Raw genomic sequence first — 17,404 nt, 5'->3', positions numbered from 1 at the left:
CACTCTCTGGACCCACTAGACACTGCCTTGTCTTTTGGGGACTTTTTTTTTTTTTAAGATTTTATTTATTTATTCGACAGAGTTAGAGACAGCCAGCGAGAGAGGGAACACAAGCAGGGGGAGTGGGAGAGGAAGAAGCAGGCTCCTAGCGGAGGAGCCTGATGTGGGGCTCGATCCCACAACGCCGGGATCACGCCCTGAGCCAAAGGCGGACGCTTAACTGCTGTGCCACCCAGGCGCCCCTTGTCTTTTGGGGACTTCTAGACATGTCTCAAATCCACTATCACAAGTATCCTGGGCAAAGGAACCCAGTCTTATATAGAGCTCAGGGACTATGCGATGGGCTAATGAATAACTTCTCTAGCCCTTGAAACCCATGAGACTTCCTGAAGTATTGGGGAACTGAGGGGTGGGAAAGAAAAAAGTTTTCCCTCCCTTATAAGGCATTTCCTGGTCATCTATCTCTCAAGGAATCATAGGCAGGACAACTTTCATCCCTGCACGTTAAGATAAGGAAACCAAGGTTCAGAGAGTGAAAGGGGGTTCCTCAAGTTCACACAGCAGGTTAGTGGCAGAGCCAGGGCCTGGACTCATGGTGTGCTCGGTTTAGTGCTCTTTCCCTTGTGTTGGGGAGGCAGTGGAGTATTGATAGGCAAAGACATAAATTCTGGGCAGTCAGGGATTACTTTGATAATTCAGTGATTAATCCATGCAAAGTCCTTAGATCAGCCCTGGCCCAGGTACAATGTAAGTGTTTGTTGCTATCACCTTTATTACTATTCCTACATCCACCATGGACAACTACCACCTCCTCCCACCAGGTCCCATCATTTCAGGGGAGAGAAGAACCCTGGGAGTTTGAACTATGCCAGCATGTCCTTCCTAGGCTGCAGTGAGAAGCTGGTGGGTAACTTTAGAGGACTGACCAGCTGGTTTACTGACCCTAGGGGCCTAGGGTGGTTTTTCTGGACCATCACAGACCCAAGGCCCAGCAGATCAGACCTTGACTAAAAATTGGGTGTTTTGTCTCTTTCTCTCGGGAAAGGGAAAATGAACAGGAATCTTCTTCCTTTTTTGCAGGTGCCTGGCAGACTGGGTAAGTCTGGCACACTGCCCCCAGGGCTCTCTGGCCTGCCTAGGGGTCTGTCTATCTCTCTGTCAGGCAGCCTGCAGACCCTCTCAAGCAAGGTCCTGGCGAAGACAGGGTGCCCAGAATCAGTTTCCATGTACTCCTCCCATCCCCGAGCTGAAAGCAAGATTTCCCATCTGTCTGGTTGGAGGCGCACCAAAGTCATCACTGGAACCCAGTGAGTGACAGCTTCAGCCGACAGCCCCTGGGACCAGGGAGTTCAGCATCGCTGCAGGCCAGCAGCATCTTATTTCTCAGACTCCCAGCTTCTGTCCCCTGCCAGACCACGGGAGGAGAGATTGGACAGGTGTGCACCGAGGGACTGCTTTTTCCCAGAGGAGTGCTACAATTTGCCTCCCTCCTCTAAAAACAAATGTAATTGCAAATTTGGGACAGGCCCAGGAGAAGGACTCTGAGAATTGAGACCAAAGTTCCCTTAGTGGGCTGAACCATTTCCTTGTTTCTATTCCATTTCCATGTTGGAGTCTGATTGGGCAAAAAAGAGTACAACATTAAATGCTGGCTGCTTGGTGAGGGAGCCCTGCACATTGGGGACTTTTTAGTTGGGATTTCATGTGAACAGTTAGGAATTAATTAGAGCACCAATCCTCTTGCCCCAAATCTGATTCTAGCATCCTGTTGTTTTTTCTTTTTTTTCCTTTTTTTTTTTTTTTTTTTAGTTTTTTTTTTTTTTTACTTGACAGAGAAAGAGACAGCCAGCAAGAGGAGGGAACACAAGCAGGGGGAGTGGGAGAGGAAGAAGCAGGCCCCCAGCGGAGGAGCCTGATGTGGGGCTCGATCCCAGGACTCTGGGATCATGTCCTGAGCCGAAGACAGACGCTCAACGACTGAGCCACCCAGGCGCCCCTGTTTTTTCTGAGTCTGTCCAGAGACTCAGTCCCAACCAACCCAGACAGCTTTTTTTTTTTTTTTCCAGCTGGTGGACCTGGGCTGGCTGAAGTGTCTATACTCCCTCATTCCAGGGTCTTTGTGACCAGGAACATATTCAGTCATCCATTCATTCATGTATTCATTCATTCACTGAAACCACTATTTCAAGGAGCTGGGGTTACCGTGGTGAACAAGAGAGGTGTGGTTTGAATCCTCTTGGGGGGCACAGTGCAGCAGAAGAGATAGGCTTTGAGGGGTTTACAAAAGCACTGCATAATCTGAAATGCAGGCCCCCACTGGCCTGGTGGTTAGGGAAAGCTTCCTAGCAGAGGTGATATTCAAGCTAAGATTGGAGGCAAGATGAAGAGATGTCCTGGCATTTTAGCTGGAAATATCATTCTTTTTTTTTTTTTAAGATTTTATTTATTTATTTGGAAATATTCTGTGCAAAAGTTCTGAAAACACATGAGAAGCAAGGAGACTTTGCCAGATGAGGCTGAAAGGAAGTAAGGAGCCAGGCCGCAGGGCCTCGTCTGCCACCAAAAGGATGTGGGTCTTTATTCCAACAGCAGTGGGTAGTGTTCTAGTTGCTGTGGGATGCTGGGAAAGTGTTTCCTCCAACTGGACCGTCGCGTGATGACGTCAGCCTCATGGGCCTGGGACTGCTCAAACCAACAGACTCAGGTCAGATGTGACCACTGTGTGGCTTTCTTTGGCCACCACAGCCAAAGTTTCATTCTTTTCCACTCACCTTTCATTAGAATACATGTCACATGTGTTGGTTTCCTGTGTCAGCTGCTGGCACCAGACTATGTTCCTGAGACTGAGCCGACCAACCCAGGACTGAGTGCGGGGAACTTGGGTAGGAGGAAGCTAGGAGTCACAAGGTTTCATGACTAGAACCTGAAAGTGCCTTGTGTAAAAGATGGGTGTCCTGAGGCAGTTCAGGGAGAGAAAGCCAGCTAGGTTGAATCATCCACACAGGAAGGGTGGCGGGGTGGTCCCTTGGGGGAAGGGGGTGACTGGTCTTCTGTGATTCTTCTCAGACACTGTCTGCTGTTTCTAAGTGTCTGCATTAGGCCACCCCCCCCCCCGCTGCTGCCTCTCCCTTCCAAGGGTCATGACCACCCAACGCAAGCTGCATACAGGTGTGTAGCCAGCTTCTGGGTAGAGGCATCCCTCGTGAAGGTGGCCTAGGCCAGACCACTTCCTCTCTCCACCTCTAAGATGATAAAGACAAAATTTAGAGAGGACATCAAAGGCAGAATACCGGGGAAAAGAACAGGGCGTGCAAGCTTGCCAAAGAACATCCTCGTTTCCACCTAACCACGTAGTGTTCTCAGCACTGTCGACACTCAGGGACAGCTCTGCGTTTTGCAGGACACTTTCACATCTCTGGCTCTAAAAAAGTCCTACAAAAACAAATAAGTAAAATGCTTTGTCACATTTGCAAACACTTCCTGTGGGTCAGTACCAACTACCCCTTCCCTGATTGAGAACCACTGTTCCCATGTTGACGGGCACAGAATACACGCAGCTGTGCTTTAGGTCCTGAAGCTGGCAAGCTGGGAAACTGGAAAAAATCCCCCCATTTGAGAATTTCTCGGAGAAGCTTTTGTCCCGTGGGATGGTTATTCTTCCCAGGCTACTCATGGGGGCTCCTGATGTCTCCTGACCCCACATGGAGTTCCTCCTGCCTTCCCTAGCCTGGTTACTCACAATGGTCACCTGCAGCTCTGTGCAGAATCTGGTGGGTGAAGCTGCATTTTCAGGCCTCTTCGCTGGACCGTGGCCAAGGTTGGCAGGACCAAGCGGTCCTGGTGGCTGAGTTGCTGCTCTGTTGGGCCACCAGATGGCACTCGGGAGCCCCCCCACCAGCACCACCCCCCCCAACCTGGCGCGCAGTCCGCCGCAGGACTGCTGGTGGCAGGAGTGACTGCAGAGGGAACTTGCTTTAAAAAAGCCTGGTCCTTAAAGAGACAGGGCCGCCCACTGCACACTTGCACGGTTCACCCCAAAACAAGACTCCACTGATGACAAGTACCACTGACTAGGCTCTGATGCTCCTTTGTCCTTGCCTTCCTGAATGCTGAGCCGCCAGCTCCTGGAGCCAGTCTCCTTCACAGCCTAGCCTCAGCCCCTGCAGCCATTCCTGGGCCTGACAGGGACGGGGCCAACTCTGGCTGGTGGCGTCACAGCTCCTGGCAGAGCAGCACAGGCCTGGGTGCATCTGCAGAAGCCTGGCTGAAGGAACAAGCCGCACAGCCAGCCTGAGGGGAACAGCAGCCACAGGAGGGCAGAGGGCCAGCCTGTGAGTTCCGACCCCAGGGGGACAGGCCTCTGCTGCACTCGGACCTGAGAAGCCTGGAACTGCTGAACTTTGTCTCTGGGTTTTTGGGACTTAGAGAATCCTTCCATCTCTTCTGCTGGGCTGTTTCCAAATGCTGACGGGGATGCTGTGGTGAGTAAATTAGGAAGGGGGCTCCACCCCCTACTGTTGAGCCCTCTGATCCACTCTCTAGGAAACCTCTCACATTGACCCCTGGGGGTACAATCTGAGCCAGGTTGGATGAGGGCCACTTGAGGGGCTTGGCACGAGAGCCTCCTGAAATTCACCTTCCCTAGTAGAATCCGAGGCAGCTGCTCTGCCCAGGAAGCTGGACTCACTGTGGCCGCTGGCGGGGGAGCTGGGCTTCACCAGAGTCTCTGGGAACTGTGTGGGGATGTGTGGGATCTTCGTGGCTGCAGAGACTCAGATGGCACTGGGCCTCTCCCGGCCACGGTGCTGAGGGAGACAACAAGGGCACGCATGCAGTTCTCTGGTTTACATCTTGCCAGGGCCGCAGATATTTGACTCAAGCTGACACACAAAACTTTGGTAGAGAAATAAATAATTGGGGAAGGCTTTGAGTTAATCTGTGCTGTCTGTAGATCTCACTGTCTCTGGGAATGTAGGGAGGCTGGGAAGAGACAGGTAGGGAGAGGACAAAGGCTAGAACTGTCAGGCCAAACCTGCTCCCTGAGAGGTGACCCTGGAGAGGCCTAGGGAATTTCCTGCTTCCCAGGCCCAAGGGGAGAGGGCGAGCCTCAGAACTGTAAATGTTACTTTACCACTTTACCGTACCAAGGTAAAGGAAATGAAGCAAGGATCCAGAAACGGGCCCCTCAAGGTCTGCTCGGAAGCAGAGTTTATGGTCTTCGAAGGCAGATAGGAAGCCTGGAAGTCGTCTGCCTGATGCATGTGGGTATCCATCTATAGATTTGAAAACTGAACTGGGAAAGGTTAGGGACTGGCCCAAGGCATAGAAGCAGTGGGGTTCAGTGGGAGTTCAGGGAACAGTCGCTAGATTGACTGCATCCAGCTTGTGTCCAGAGTCATCTGCCCTTTGTGATAGATGCAGCTTTGAGAAGCAGTTCTCCTTTTGCTTAATCATTGGTGGGCTTCGGGGGGGGGAGGGTGTCCTGGAATTACACTGCCTTGCATTCCTACCATGGCTCCAATGTCTTTCTCCCAGAGTTTAACTTCATTCTGTTCATTCATTTGTTCACTCATTGCAGTCCAATACAGAGATTGTACACATCTCAGGTTCATTTCCAAGCGTCACCAGCTGCTAGCTGTCCGATGCTTAGCCTGTCTGCTTCTGGGGAACGGAGAGAAGAGCAGTGCCTATCTCGTTAGCTTATTATGAGGATTAAGGGAGATAATCCTCATGAAGCCCATAGAGCGGTGTCCCACACCTAACAAGCGCTCGGCAAATGTCAGCTGTCATTCATTTTACGTATTCCACCTGTATTGTTGAATGCCGGGCTTTGGGCAGAGAGCCTGGTCTGGGGCCACAGTGATTGTGGCTGCTTTGGAGTCTGCCTGAGCCTCAGTCATCCACTGGGCTGAGTGCTGTGGATACCTCAGCGAAATAAGATGCAGTCCCAGCTTTTAAAGAGCAGATCTGGCAGGAACGGTACAAAGTTTTGGGTTTTTGGCTATCATAGTCTGGTTTTGGTTTTTAATTTGAATGCGGAGGCCCTCCACCCCCACTTGTCCTCCAGCCTCTGAACACTGGTGCCCCCTGCCAGCCCCAGCATGGGGAGAGGTGAACGGCCACCCTTTTCACCCGCAGTGATCTCCGGCAGGGACTCCCCAGCCTTCCTCTTGTGCACAGTGGAGCTGGGTTGCTGACAGTGAGGAGGGAAGAAAAGTGGCAGTACCGAGTTTTGATTACTGTAAGCACAGTTACTCTCTTTCTATCTGGCTGAGTGGCTGGTAGAAGCAAGAGTCCGTTGTTGGGAAGGCAATGAGTAGCACACCTGGGAATTAAGGGCAAGACCACTGACCTTCAGAATGGGATTTATCTCCTTCCCACTCAGTCTCTCATCATCGGCCCAGTGCTACGGCAAGGCAACCGACCCTTCAATCCCCCTTAAACGGGTGGGTGGTGAAGCAGGAGCAGATGGTCAGTAAGGCTGGCAGAGAGCTGAGGGCAGCCTATGTGCATAGGCCAGAGGGAGGGCTGGCGAAGGCGGAGAGTGTTCACCCACAAGCCTGGACAGAGAATGGTTAGTGTGGGCCTGGAGGATGAAGTGTGTTGGGTGCTGATTCAGTGCCTTGGGGTTCGAAGGCAGATCTGCACTTAGCTGAATCAGGGCCGTCTGTCCACAGGAAAGCCCCTCCCCTGCTCTGACAGATTGGGGTTGCTGGCAGAGCACTTAACCTTTGGCAAAATGCAGATGACAGTGATTCCTTAATTCCTTTCTTCCTTGAATGTGATATTGGGTCTCCCCAGACTCCTCCCCACCCTCGGTGCCAGGAATCTAGAGGCTTCTGTTCCAGTCTCAAATCCTCCTGGTGCTCAAAGGCCCACACATTTGTCTCCAAGCCAAGATTAGAGTCAGGCTGTATGGTGTTACCATCTACTGGAAGCCACCAGAAATGGCATCAAGGGCATCTTGAAGTAACTGCCCTTTCCTGGGACGCGTGTGCGGGAGACTGTGTGGAGATGGAGGACGGCTGGGAGAGTAACTCAGTGCCTCCGTTTTCTCATCTAGAAAACTCAGGGAGCTGAGATGGCAGTGAGGTTCGCAGTGAGATGATCCTGTAAGCCAAGCACTGGGGTCTAAGCCAGGTGCACCGCAGACATTCTCCGTTAATTACTACAAGTGTTCCTCTTTACTGCCTCCAAGACTCCTCTCTTCCTGTACCCTATATTGTGTTCTGGAGTGGGAGGTCCAGGACAGGATTGGACAGAATGTAGGAAAAAAAGCAAACTGTGGCGATGCTAAGGAGAGCAACTGTAACATTTTAGCTTGAAAATGCTGAAAATAGCATGTTCAAGCCTTTGTAGATAAAAATGTAAAATGTATGCAAATGTATGTGTCTCACGCAGAAACATACATCTCTGGCCTCCTGACAGTCAGTGCCCGGATGTGGCCATCAGGAGAATCCCTGCAGCGTACAGAGAGGGCCCAGGCTGCCTTGGTGGTGGTTGGTATTGGGGAGGGGGCAGTGCTGCTGCCTCCCTGGGCTGCGCTCCTGTTTCCACCTTTCTTCTGGGTTCTGTGCCTTCTGAGAGTTCCACGTGGGAAGAAGAGAGGCTCTGGGCCCCTCTCTGCGCCTCCACCCTCACCATCCTCCCTCTGGTTCCTCTGAGAGCCCATTTGCTTCCTCTCCCATCCTGGCTCTATTTCTGGAGCATCTCATTGGAGATGCACACCCCCCTCTCTGCCAAGCTCCAGGTGCCTGCTTGGTCCTCCCAGTCTTGTGTGCAAGTCAGGGATGGTGGGAGGGTGACAGCTGAGCAGGGAGGGGCCACAAGAGACAGAGCCAGAGTCTGAGCCGGGAGAGTTGGGATGGGGGAGAGCTGAGTGGATGCGGGGAGGGGCCAGTGTTACCTCACAGTTGAGAAACACCCACGGTAGCCACCTGTGAAGGCTTTCCACGCCCGTCCTCTGCACCCAGGGGCTCACCTGACCGGCTATGAGCTGGAGGCCTGCACCCAAGCAGCTGCAGGGGCTGCGTGCAGGCTTCCTGTCAGCATTATGGGTGAGGGGCTGCTCTTCTCCTCACAAACTGGATCTGTGGTTGTTTGGAAGGATGAGGAGCCCTGCCCCCATGTGGGTGGGTCCCAATGAAGGCTTCTGCTTCCCTTCTCCAGGGTTCAGGAGAAGAGCTTCATCGCCCCCTGCCCTTGCCCACCCTAGCCCAACTCCCCTCCCTCCCAGGCCCTTCAGAGGAGGCCTACAGGACCAAATCTGCGGCAAAGTTGCCTTGGGTCCCATAGAACCAGCACCCAGAAGACAAGCATAAAGCAACGCCCCCCCCCAAGGACCTCTTCACTGCTTTTGGGAGGTCTTACCAGGAATTTTATTTCTAAAAGTTCTGTTTGCAGAGGCATCTTGACCCCAGACTTCCCTCAACTTGTATGCGATTACACATGCAAGGTATGCCTCCTGGACTGTGACTGTGGATCCCCAAAGAAGTCTCCTGGGGAACCCAGTGAAGACCCTGGAGTCTCTCCCTGTCTCCAGTTTGTCCTCCACTGCCCCTCCTTGACCCCCAGCCCCCTGCCTTTCTCCAGTCGCAGTCCTCTGGTGTGTTGGGCAGAACTGCCGGGCTTTTAGGTCAAGGGTGTTTAAACAGATGAGGTTAAGGTTTGGAAGGAAAGAGTGCCCCGGCGGCCAAGGCTTTCCTCCGGCCGGCAGGACCTTAACCCCGTCAGCGCCGCCCTCCAGGCTTGCCGAGGGGAGGGGCCTGACGGCGGCACCGGCCCCAGAAACTGCGCTTAGAGATCCTGGGGTGGCAGGTGATGTCACCCCTGCGGGGCCCATAGGTCTCCCCGCGGCACTTAGTCTGCGGGTTGCCAGAATTCGGCTGAGCCCAGCGAGGGGAGGAAGAGGAGCCTGGGCCTGCGCCGCAGCCCGGAGACCCCCACCCCGCGGGACCACTCCGCTGTCACAGGCTGGAGCCCCTCTCGCCTGGGCGTCCGAGAAGACTGGGGCTGCTCCCCACACCCCCCGACCGGGGCTGGAGGCGTGCTGCGGCGGGGGAGGGAGCGCGGGAGCCTCGCGCCGATTGGTCGCGGCCCCCGCCCCCCGCTCCTGGCCGCCGCGCAGCCCCGGGGAAGTTGCTAGTCTGCGGGCGGGCTGCGGGGCCGCCGCTCCGGGATCCGCAGCGGGGCTCGCCCGGGCCGCAGTGGCCGGAAGGGCTCCCGGGGGCGCGCCTGCCCTCGCCCGCCCTCCCCTTCTCTCCCGGCAGCTCCGGCTCGCTCCTCCCTGCTACCTGTTTCCCTTGCCTCCCCCCGCGTCCGCCCGGCGCCCGGCAACTTCGGCCTCCCGGGCTGGCCGCCCCTCCCGGCTCCCCGCCGGCCCGCCCGCCCGCCGCCCGCGCCCTCCCTCCTTTGTTGTGCGATGAGGGTCGGGTTTCCGATCTGACGGAGCCGCCGCCGCCGCGCCGAGCCGCGGGCATGGAGCCGCTCAGCCACCGGGGCCTGCCGCGTCTCTCCTGGATCGACACCCTCTACAGCAGTACGTGTGCGCTCGGGCCGGGGATGGCCGGGCGGGAAGGGGCCTTGGCTCCCCGACGGCCCCGGGGCCCGACCTGCCGGGCTTGTCTGGGGAGCCCCGCGCGGGGCTGGGGGCTGCGAGCACCGCCGGCCAGGTGCCCGGGGGCCGGGAGGTGGGGGGAGAGACGTGGGGGCCGCCCCGAGATCGGCCGCAGATGGGGTCCCCAGAGCGGACTTCGAGCGGGTGGGGGGCCAGTGGCCCGTCAGGACCAGGAGAGCTGTGTCACCCCTTTCCCACCTGTTGTGTAACTGAGCGCTCCCCAGCCCTCAGGAAGGAGAGCCCTTCTAGGGTGCCCCCTCCGCTTCTGTCCACGCCGAAGCAGAAAGGCCATTTTGGCAAAGTCCTTGGCGCCTGAGTTTGTCACCTCAGGGACATCCTGGGGCCGTTGTGTGTTTTGGGGGTGGAGGTGGGGTCGAGTGGAAGGGACTGTAGGTGCAGGTCTCCGTGGGGTACATTTGGATTGAAGGAGCCGGAACCTTCTGGCTCAGCAGTCTTTCCTGCCAGCCTCCTCACCACCCCCACCCTCACCGCCCCCCAAAAAAGAGAGAAAAAAAAAACCACCAAAACCTCGGCTTCTCCACCCCCTCGCTCCCAAATCTGCCTCAATCATGTGATGGCTCTTGCACTGCCTCTGGGGATGTGTAACTGATCACTCGTACATTCTGGGGGCTCGTGGGAGCGGTGAGCGCCCCCACCTTACACCCTGCCTTGCTGAGGTGACTAAAGCCCTGCACTTCTCTCCACCTCTCCCTTGAAACACCTTCCCCAGAGCTTTCAGGGAGGTAGGAAGAGTGTCCTGCTGGCCCCTGAAGAAGCTAGTAAGTGGATTTTGCCCTCTCTGAGCACTTACATGGGACCCTCCCTCTCTCTTGTTGTGTCTCCTAGCCCAGAGTCCTGAGGCAGGGGAGGCAGGTGGTGCCAAGTTCAGTTTCTGGACACTGGGTGCCATGGGACAAGGACATTTTTAAGGGTTAACCTGGCTCAAATTTCTTGGTGACAGTTATATGGGGGAAGAGATGAGTGGACAAGGATGGTGCCTTGAACCCCAAGGCATTGTACTCCGCATCCGGCCTCGGACCTCTGTATCCCCTTGGGTCCCCATCATTCCCCGTATCTTCTCCTCCCTTTTCTCCCTCCTTCTTCCCCCTCCATCCTTTTTTCCTTACCTCCCCCCGCCCGGGAGCTCTCCTTGTGATGGTTCATTCCACTTTGGTTTTTCAACATCAGAGGGGCAACGCCAGATCTCCTGGGTGTCAGTCTTGCACCGAGCCCAGCCACTCCATCTGCTCCTTCCCCCGCAGAGGCCAGCATCCTTGGGTGAAGGTCAGGGCCCGTGGCTGTGTGGCGTGTGTGTGCACGTGTGTCTGCGTGAATGGGCGCATACATCTGTTCAGAGCCCTGCCGCGGATCAGCTCCTGACCTGAAGGAAGGATTAGTGACCTCTTAGCTGCGCTCTTGCAAATAACAGTAAAAACAATGCCTCATATTCACATGCTACTTATGTTCCTATTTCTGGCCCTTTACGAAACCCAGTAGTGATTTCCGTATTTCTCAAAGTATAGAATCCTATGGAAATCTGTGTCTGGCTTTCTCTCTATTGCCTTGACGAAGACTCCTCAACCCAATTATTTCCAAGTTTTCCTGTCTCTCCCTCCCCCCTCCTCTTGGAGCAGGGAAGCAAAATTGTCTGAGGTACTCCTTGAAGATTTCTGACCAGAGAAAGGTGGGACCTGGAAAGGGAGTTCAGCTGAGGCCTTCTTTGGGGGTGCCTGTTAACCAGCCCTGACTGAGGCAGGCTGGCATCTGAGCTGTCTGCCGTGCTGCTTGCTGCCCTGGCCCCTGGGCTCCTGGGGCAGCCTGGATGGGGGTGGGGGGGAGGCGCTGACTTGGCAGCAATGTGAGGAGTCCCTGCCTCCCTCCTCAAAATGGCTTATTTGAGAGCCATAGAATGAGGCTTCCTGGGGAGGTGCTGTGCAGTCATGTTTGGGCTGTTAGCCATGAAGTTTCCTCTTGACAAGAGTCTAAATTAAAACAAATACCCGGGCTGTCATTTGCCTGGCAGCATGGTTTTGTGGCTCCCAGTGGAAGTTCCTCTGCCTCTCAGAAAGCTGTTGGCTCACAAGACTCACAATCCTGGGGTGGCAAGTCCCCACAAAAGCTACATCCAGCAGGAATTGTAAAGGGCATGTCCCCAGGACACAGGGTGGCCCATGGATGTCTTAGAGACTTGAATGACCCCCGTGATAGAGGTCCCTCCTAAGTGCTGCTCCTGGTAACAGTGATAATAGCATATCCTGACGAGCTCATATATGCCAGGCACTATGCTGGGCTCTCTCTAACCGTCCTCTCCAGATTACACAACTGTGCAAGATTCCTGGTCTTATGTCCATTTTGCACGAAGAGAGGTGTGGTAAGCTCAAATCATGATCCAAAGTCACATAACTGGTAAGTGACAGAGCTAGAATTCAGATCATACTCTGCCTTGGGGAGGAAGACTCTGAGTGCCATCTAGATATGTCTGAGCTTACTCAAGGCCTTGGGATGTCATGGAATGGGGGGCATCTGTCTCTTTGGTCCTGTTTTCACAGGATTCTTCCTGAAATGGTCCAGCAGAATAAGTAGGCCTCAAAGATTCTGAGCCCAACCTGTCCATGTGTCTCTAGCAGGAACTGGGGGCTGGTTCTGGAGCCACGGTGGGGGCAGTTGAGGTACCAAACTTACTGAGGTTGGTGATTCTCTACTCCTAAGGTGCCAGACTGCCAACCAGCCCCTCTTCTGACTGACTTCTTGCCTTTGGAGTCGTCAGCTCCTTCTTCCGGGCTTCACCATCAATGCCAGGAGGAATGTGCTCAGTTTCATGGCAGGTTGATGGTCATTTGTTAAGAGGTAGACAGCAGAGCCCCTTTCTCCTCTATGGTAGAAGTCCTGAAGGGCTGTCGTGATGGCGATTTGTCCTACTCGAGGAGATGGGTTGACCCCCAGCTACCAGTGTGATGTGGGGCTGATCAGAGCAGGGTCTTTGCTCCTGATGAGGTGGGGTGGCAGATGAGGCTTCCAGCCACCCCTCTTCTTGTCTCTGTACCACTCATTTTCCTACGTTAACGTAATAACATCAGCTTTGCCCCTCAGGGCCTTGCATCAACTCTCTCCCCAGAGCTGGTGTGATTCTTTCTGTAGGGCTGAGTTCTTCATTTTATCTTCTCTGTGTCTTTTTCTCATCACCTTCTCCACTGAGCACTTACCACTCTTTCTTGGTTTTCTTCTATACCATGGGATTAGGTTGGATTAAATTAAGTTCTGTGGAATAACAAAATGGGGGTGCTCTGAGCCCCTCTGAGTGGATTCCACCCTCCACACAGAGCTGAACTGAGACATGGATGTGCCCCAGACAGGCAATAATTTGGCACTTCTTCAAATGGAAAGTCTTTCTTCTTTCACCCCAGGCAATATTTCCAGGTGATATTTCAGTCACTTGTGATATTTCCATGTCCCTCTGAAAAGCCCCAGCATTTATTCCTTCTCGTTAACACTAGTCCATTATTCTCATGGCCACTGGAGTCTCAGAGGTGGGGCTGGCAGAATGAAGTCATCTACCCAGAGAAAATTTTTTCTTATTGTGATTGCTGCTGTTGTTCTTTGGAAAACCGAAGAAATGACAGGAACATTTGTGAAGAATTAGCTAAGTGGGTAGAAGACAGGGGAATAGTGAGAAAACCCGTTCTGCCTCACTCTTGCAGGTGGGACGGAAGAATTGGGCTGTTGTCTGAGGTGTGGTCTGGTTCCTGGGTACCCTGTGCATACTCCTCTGTAATGCGAGGCTATGGTGTCTCTTGGAGATGTCATGTGGATTCATTACTGTTTATAAAGTGCTTTGAAGGTGAGGAGCGCTGTGGGACTGTGGCTCAGCTGTCCAGCTTGTGATGGTCCTTATCACGAACAGGGGTCCGTGAAAGGCTTGCTGATGAGTGGAAAGGGGGTGAGGGGACTGGCAGGTGCAGAGTTCTGGACCCGGTTCTTGGGTGGTGCCTAGGCCAGCTCCTCATGCATAATAAGCCTTCAGTGATTTTTGGTAGCATGAGTGTGAGAGGGAGAGGAAAACCCCTGGGTTCTTGACTCCTTTGACTCCTTACTCCACCAGAAATGCCAGAAACCTATTCATTGGCCCATTCACAAGTTTCCAGCCGTGTGGATTTGGTAATTGTAGTAGTTTGTAGTGGAGTCGGAGACCCCCCAAGGGAGTCCCACGCGTTGCTAGGGCTTGTGATTGTGCAATTGGAAGACTTGACTGCCAGGGTTGGTGCGGCAGCTGTTTGGCTCAGCTTGAGCCCTTTGGGGGCAAACTGGGAACTAGGCAGCTTCACGGTCAACTCCACGTCCATCCTTGTTTGCCTCTGCCAGACCCCTGGCTGCGGTAGATTGAGGCAATCCATAGGGCTCCAGTACCCATCACTTTCTACCTACAGGGTCTTAGCACTTTCCACTGAGTACCAGTAGGAAGAGGCGTGCAGCTTACCTGTCTTCAGAGCAGGATAGGAAAGACTGATTTTGATTTGTGACCTTGGTCTGCCTTCGTTTGCATTTCTTTGGGCAAGATAGGGTCAGTTGGAGCCCTGGTTGCTCCTGACTGGCAGTGGGAGTGTTCTGAAGCTTGGGGAGAACCTGTCCCCACCCTGTAAATGGGAAAAAAGAAATCAGGGCAATAGGCACTATAGAAACGCCCCCATATGGGGATTGGGAACAGATGCCCAATCCAGCCCCCTGCCTAAGGTGTTTGGCAAAGACCCCTTTAAGGTGGGGCCAACTGGTACCATGACTGACTGGATGAAGAATAGGTGTTCTCTGTCCCCAGAGTCAGACCTTATTTCGGCTTCTCACGCAGTTTTCTGTCCTATGCTTTTTTCCTGTCTTCTCTCCTGCCCTTCCTTCCCTACCACACACCAGAATGAAAAATGAATGTGGGGGTGCCTGGGTGGTACAGCGGTTAAGCGTCTGCCTTCCGCTCAGGGCGTGATCCCGGCGTTATGGGATCGAGTCCCACATCAGGCTCCTCTGCTATGAGCCTGCTTCTTCTTCTCCCACTCCCCCTGCTTGTGTTCCCCCTCTCTCTGGCTGTCTCTATCTCACAAATAAATTTTTAAAAAATCTTAAGAAAAAAAAGGAAAAAAGAAAAATGAATGTGGGTTTACTAGCCATATAGAAACTAATGGTCAGTGTGGTCTTTAGGAGATGGGGCAGATGGGGTGGGCTCTGCAGTGACCTCATTGGTCAGGTACCCTTTCTCTCCACCCTCACTTCTGATGCCTACATATCCTTCTAGACCACAGGTAGACATGGAAGATGTGGTCAGGCACTTTGCCTCAGATGAGGAAGATCTCCAGAGCGGGTTGGGTGGCTAGAAGGCCTTGGGTGGACCAGTGCTGATGGAGGTCAGAGCCCTTGTCACTCCGGGCTACAAGGCCATTGGCCTCTCTGGTGTGTTGGTGGAGCTGGTGCTGCCTGCAAAAGTCCCATATTGACTAGGGATCTGTGGGTTTACTCAGGGCTGTTGGGAAAGGATGTGGCCATAATTACCTTCATGGGACTGCAGGGTTGATCCTATTAGAGTGCTGGGCTAACCCCTTCCTCCTGGGCATTGCCTCCTGGCCAGCAGCAAGGGTTTAATGGATCAAGATTATGGAGACCAATGGTGTTGTGTAATTAACCCAGTTATTTCCCTACCTTTGAGACATTTATTCTCCACAGCAACAATTGATTTCCTCACTTGTGGTCACCCTGTTCAGCTGCAAGTTACCCTGGGCCTAAAGAGCCTAGGGGCCATTTTTGTGATTGAGTTTCTTCCTTGAAGGTGAAATTTTAGAAGAACAAACCCTTTCTGAGAGTTTTGGGGTCAGAGTGGCCGTGTGTTCCCTGTGATGGCACACCTTGGAGTTGTACAATGTGGACCTCTTTGGGAAATGTGTCTGGGTTCCACAAAGATACATAGAAATTTCACTCTTGGGTCTCTCACCGGGCCCAATGAAAAAGCTCGGGGCACTTGAGTGGCTCAGTCGGTTAAGCATCTGCCTTCGCTTGGGTCATGATCCCAGGATCCTGGGATTGAAACCTGTCGGGCTTCCTGCTCAGCAGGGAGTCTGCTTCTCCTTCTCTCTCTGCCTCTGCACCCCCTGCTCATGCTCTCTCTCTCTCTAATAAATAAATAAAATCTTAAAAGAAAAAGAAAAAGAAAGAAAGAAGGAAAGAAAAGAAAAGAAAGAAAAGAAAAGAGAAAAGAAGAGAAAAGAAAGCCCATCCGTCCTGCTGGGTTTGTAGAAATTAGATTTTCCGGGGGCGCCTGGGTGGCACAGCGGTTAAGCATCTGCCTTCGGCTCGGCGTGATCCCAGTGTTATGGGATCGAGCCCCACATCAGGCTCCTCCACAAGGAGCCTGCTTCTTCCTCTCCCACTCTACCTGCTTGTGTTCCCTCTCTCGCTGGCTTTCTCTATCTCTGTCAAATAAATAAATAAAATCTTAAAAAAAAAAAAAGAAATTAGGTTTTCCATCTGGTCTGGGAAGAACAGACATATCATATAGCCAGCGCTACTATGGCCCAGATGCCATGCTGTGCTGCATACTTCCCTTACATTATCCTAATATGAGAGAAAGAGGCCCTGAGAGGTGAGGTTATTGCCAAAGTTCTCCAGTTTGAACTGGATCAGATTTCAGATCGCCCTGACTCTCTGTGTAGCCTTCCAAGAGCAGTAATGATTATAGCCAATGCCGTGGAGTAGCTACGATGTGTCAACACTGTCCTAGGCATTAACCCTGTGTCATCACCAATCCTCATCAGGCGTTTCTTTATGAGGCAGGAGTTATTATCTCTATTTTATAGAGAGGAAACAGGCTCAGGGAAGTTAAGTAATTCTAGGTTCTAGAGGACAAGCCAGGCTTTGAGCACAAGGTCAGCTGGATTCTAAACCGTGCTTTCTTCCGCAGTCCTTGCCTTTCACAGCAGTGCCAGTGAAGGCCCCTTGGCAGCTGGTAGTTCATGGAAGTTGTTTGATCTGTTCACCTCGCTAGCTAAAATGGCAACCGTAAAAACTGTCTTAGCTCCCCCACGGTGTTCAGGTAGTGCTCAGCCTCCAGGTGGCCTGTAGGTGCCCACCAACTGGACTGCCTCTTCCGAAGGAACGATCCCAAGGAGATCTCCCTATGGGCACTTAGAGCCCGTATCCCAGCGTTACCTTCCCTGGGATTATTGGCAAGAAACAGTGATGGTTAACAACGACAACAACAACAACAAAAAGAGTTTTAAGGGAAAAAGAAAAAATAGACTTTGGGGGTAGAGATGAGATATAGCTAGTGCCCAGTTTCTAGAGCAGAGCAAGTGCAGAGGCAAGGAGATGGGGACCGGAGGAGGAGGGGACTTGGCAGAGCCCAGGCGTGCTGGCCTCACTCTTCGGCCTTTTAAAATTCACCTCCACAGTTTCCAAAGGAGAATAGAGGGCCCTCAGCCCTAAATCAGGCCACTGCACACCAAGGTCCTTTGCCGAGGCCCAGGGCCAGTTGGGCTGCAGATCCAGCTTCTGCGTTTGAACTCACCCACGCGCAGCATGCTAATGATGGGGGAGTTCCATGCAGACCCTCCAGCCCCTCTCCCCATACCCCCAAGGCCCCTGAGCCCAGAGCCCCCTGCCAAGGGGTCAGTCTGCTGTGGCTCTTACACCCCAGCAGAGCCCTCTTTCAAGATCGTTGCAAAGGGTTTGTGTGTGGTAAGTGAGGGGGCGCTCCACAGCTCCATTCTCTTCCTCTCCCTTCCCGGCCGCAAATTTCACTGGCAGCTTACTTCC

The 17,404-nt window shown here is 53.3% G+C and overlaps 1 protein-coding gene across 3 annotated transcripts in view; it reads left to right on the top strand.

The window, feature by feature from the left end:
- Nucleotides 1-17,404, top strand: part of ABR (ABR activator of RhoGEF and GTPase) — a 176,025-nt gene that overhangs the window by 32,854 nt on the left and 125,767 nt on the right. The window contains exon 1 of one of the 3 annotated variants that reach the window (XM_019798977.2): nt 4,463-4,481. The exons of 1 other annotated variant lie outside the window; for it this stretch is intronic. Coding sequence is in view for 1 of the 2 variants with exons in the window: in XM_034640591.1 (XP_034496482.1) it covers nt 9,478-9,538 (61 nt within the window). In the remaining variant the exon portion in view is untranslated. Of the gene's footprint in view, nt 1-4,462; nt 4,482-9,414; nt 9,539-17,404 lie in introns of those variants that run through there. One more of the 3 variants, XM_034640591.1, reaches the window with a different exon arrangement.

The sequence above is a fragment of the Ailuropoda melanoleuca genome, chromosome 13, assembly GCF_002007445.2.
Source record: "Ailuropoda melanoleuca isolate Jingjing chromosome 13, ASM200744v2, whole genome shotgun sequence".
Taxonomy (NCBI): Eukaryota; Metazoa; Chordata; class Mammalia; order Carnivora; family Ursidae; genus Ailuropoda; species Ailuropoda melanoleuca.
This window is presented reverse-complemented; position numbering and strand designations above follow the sequence as displayed.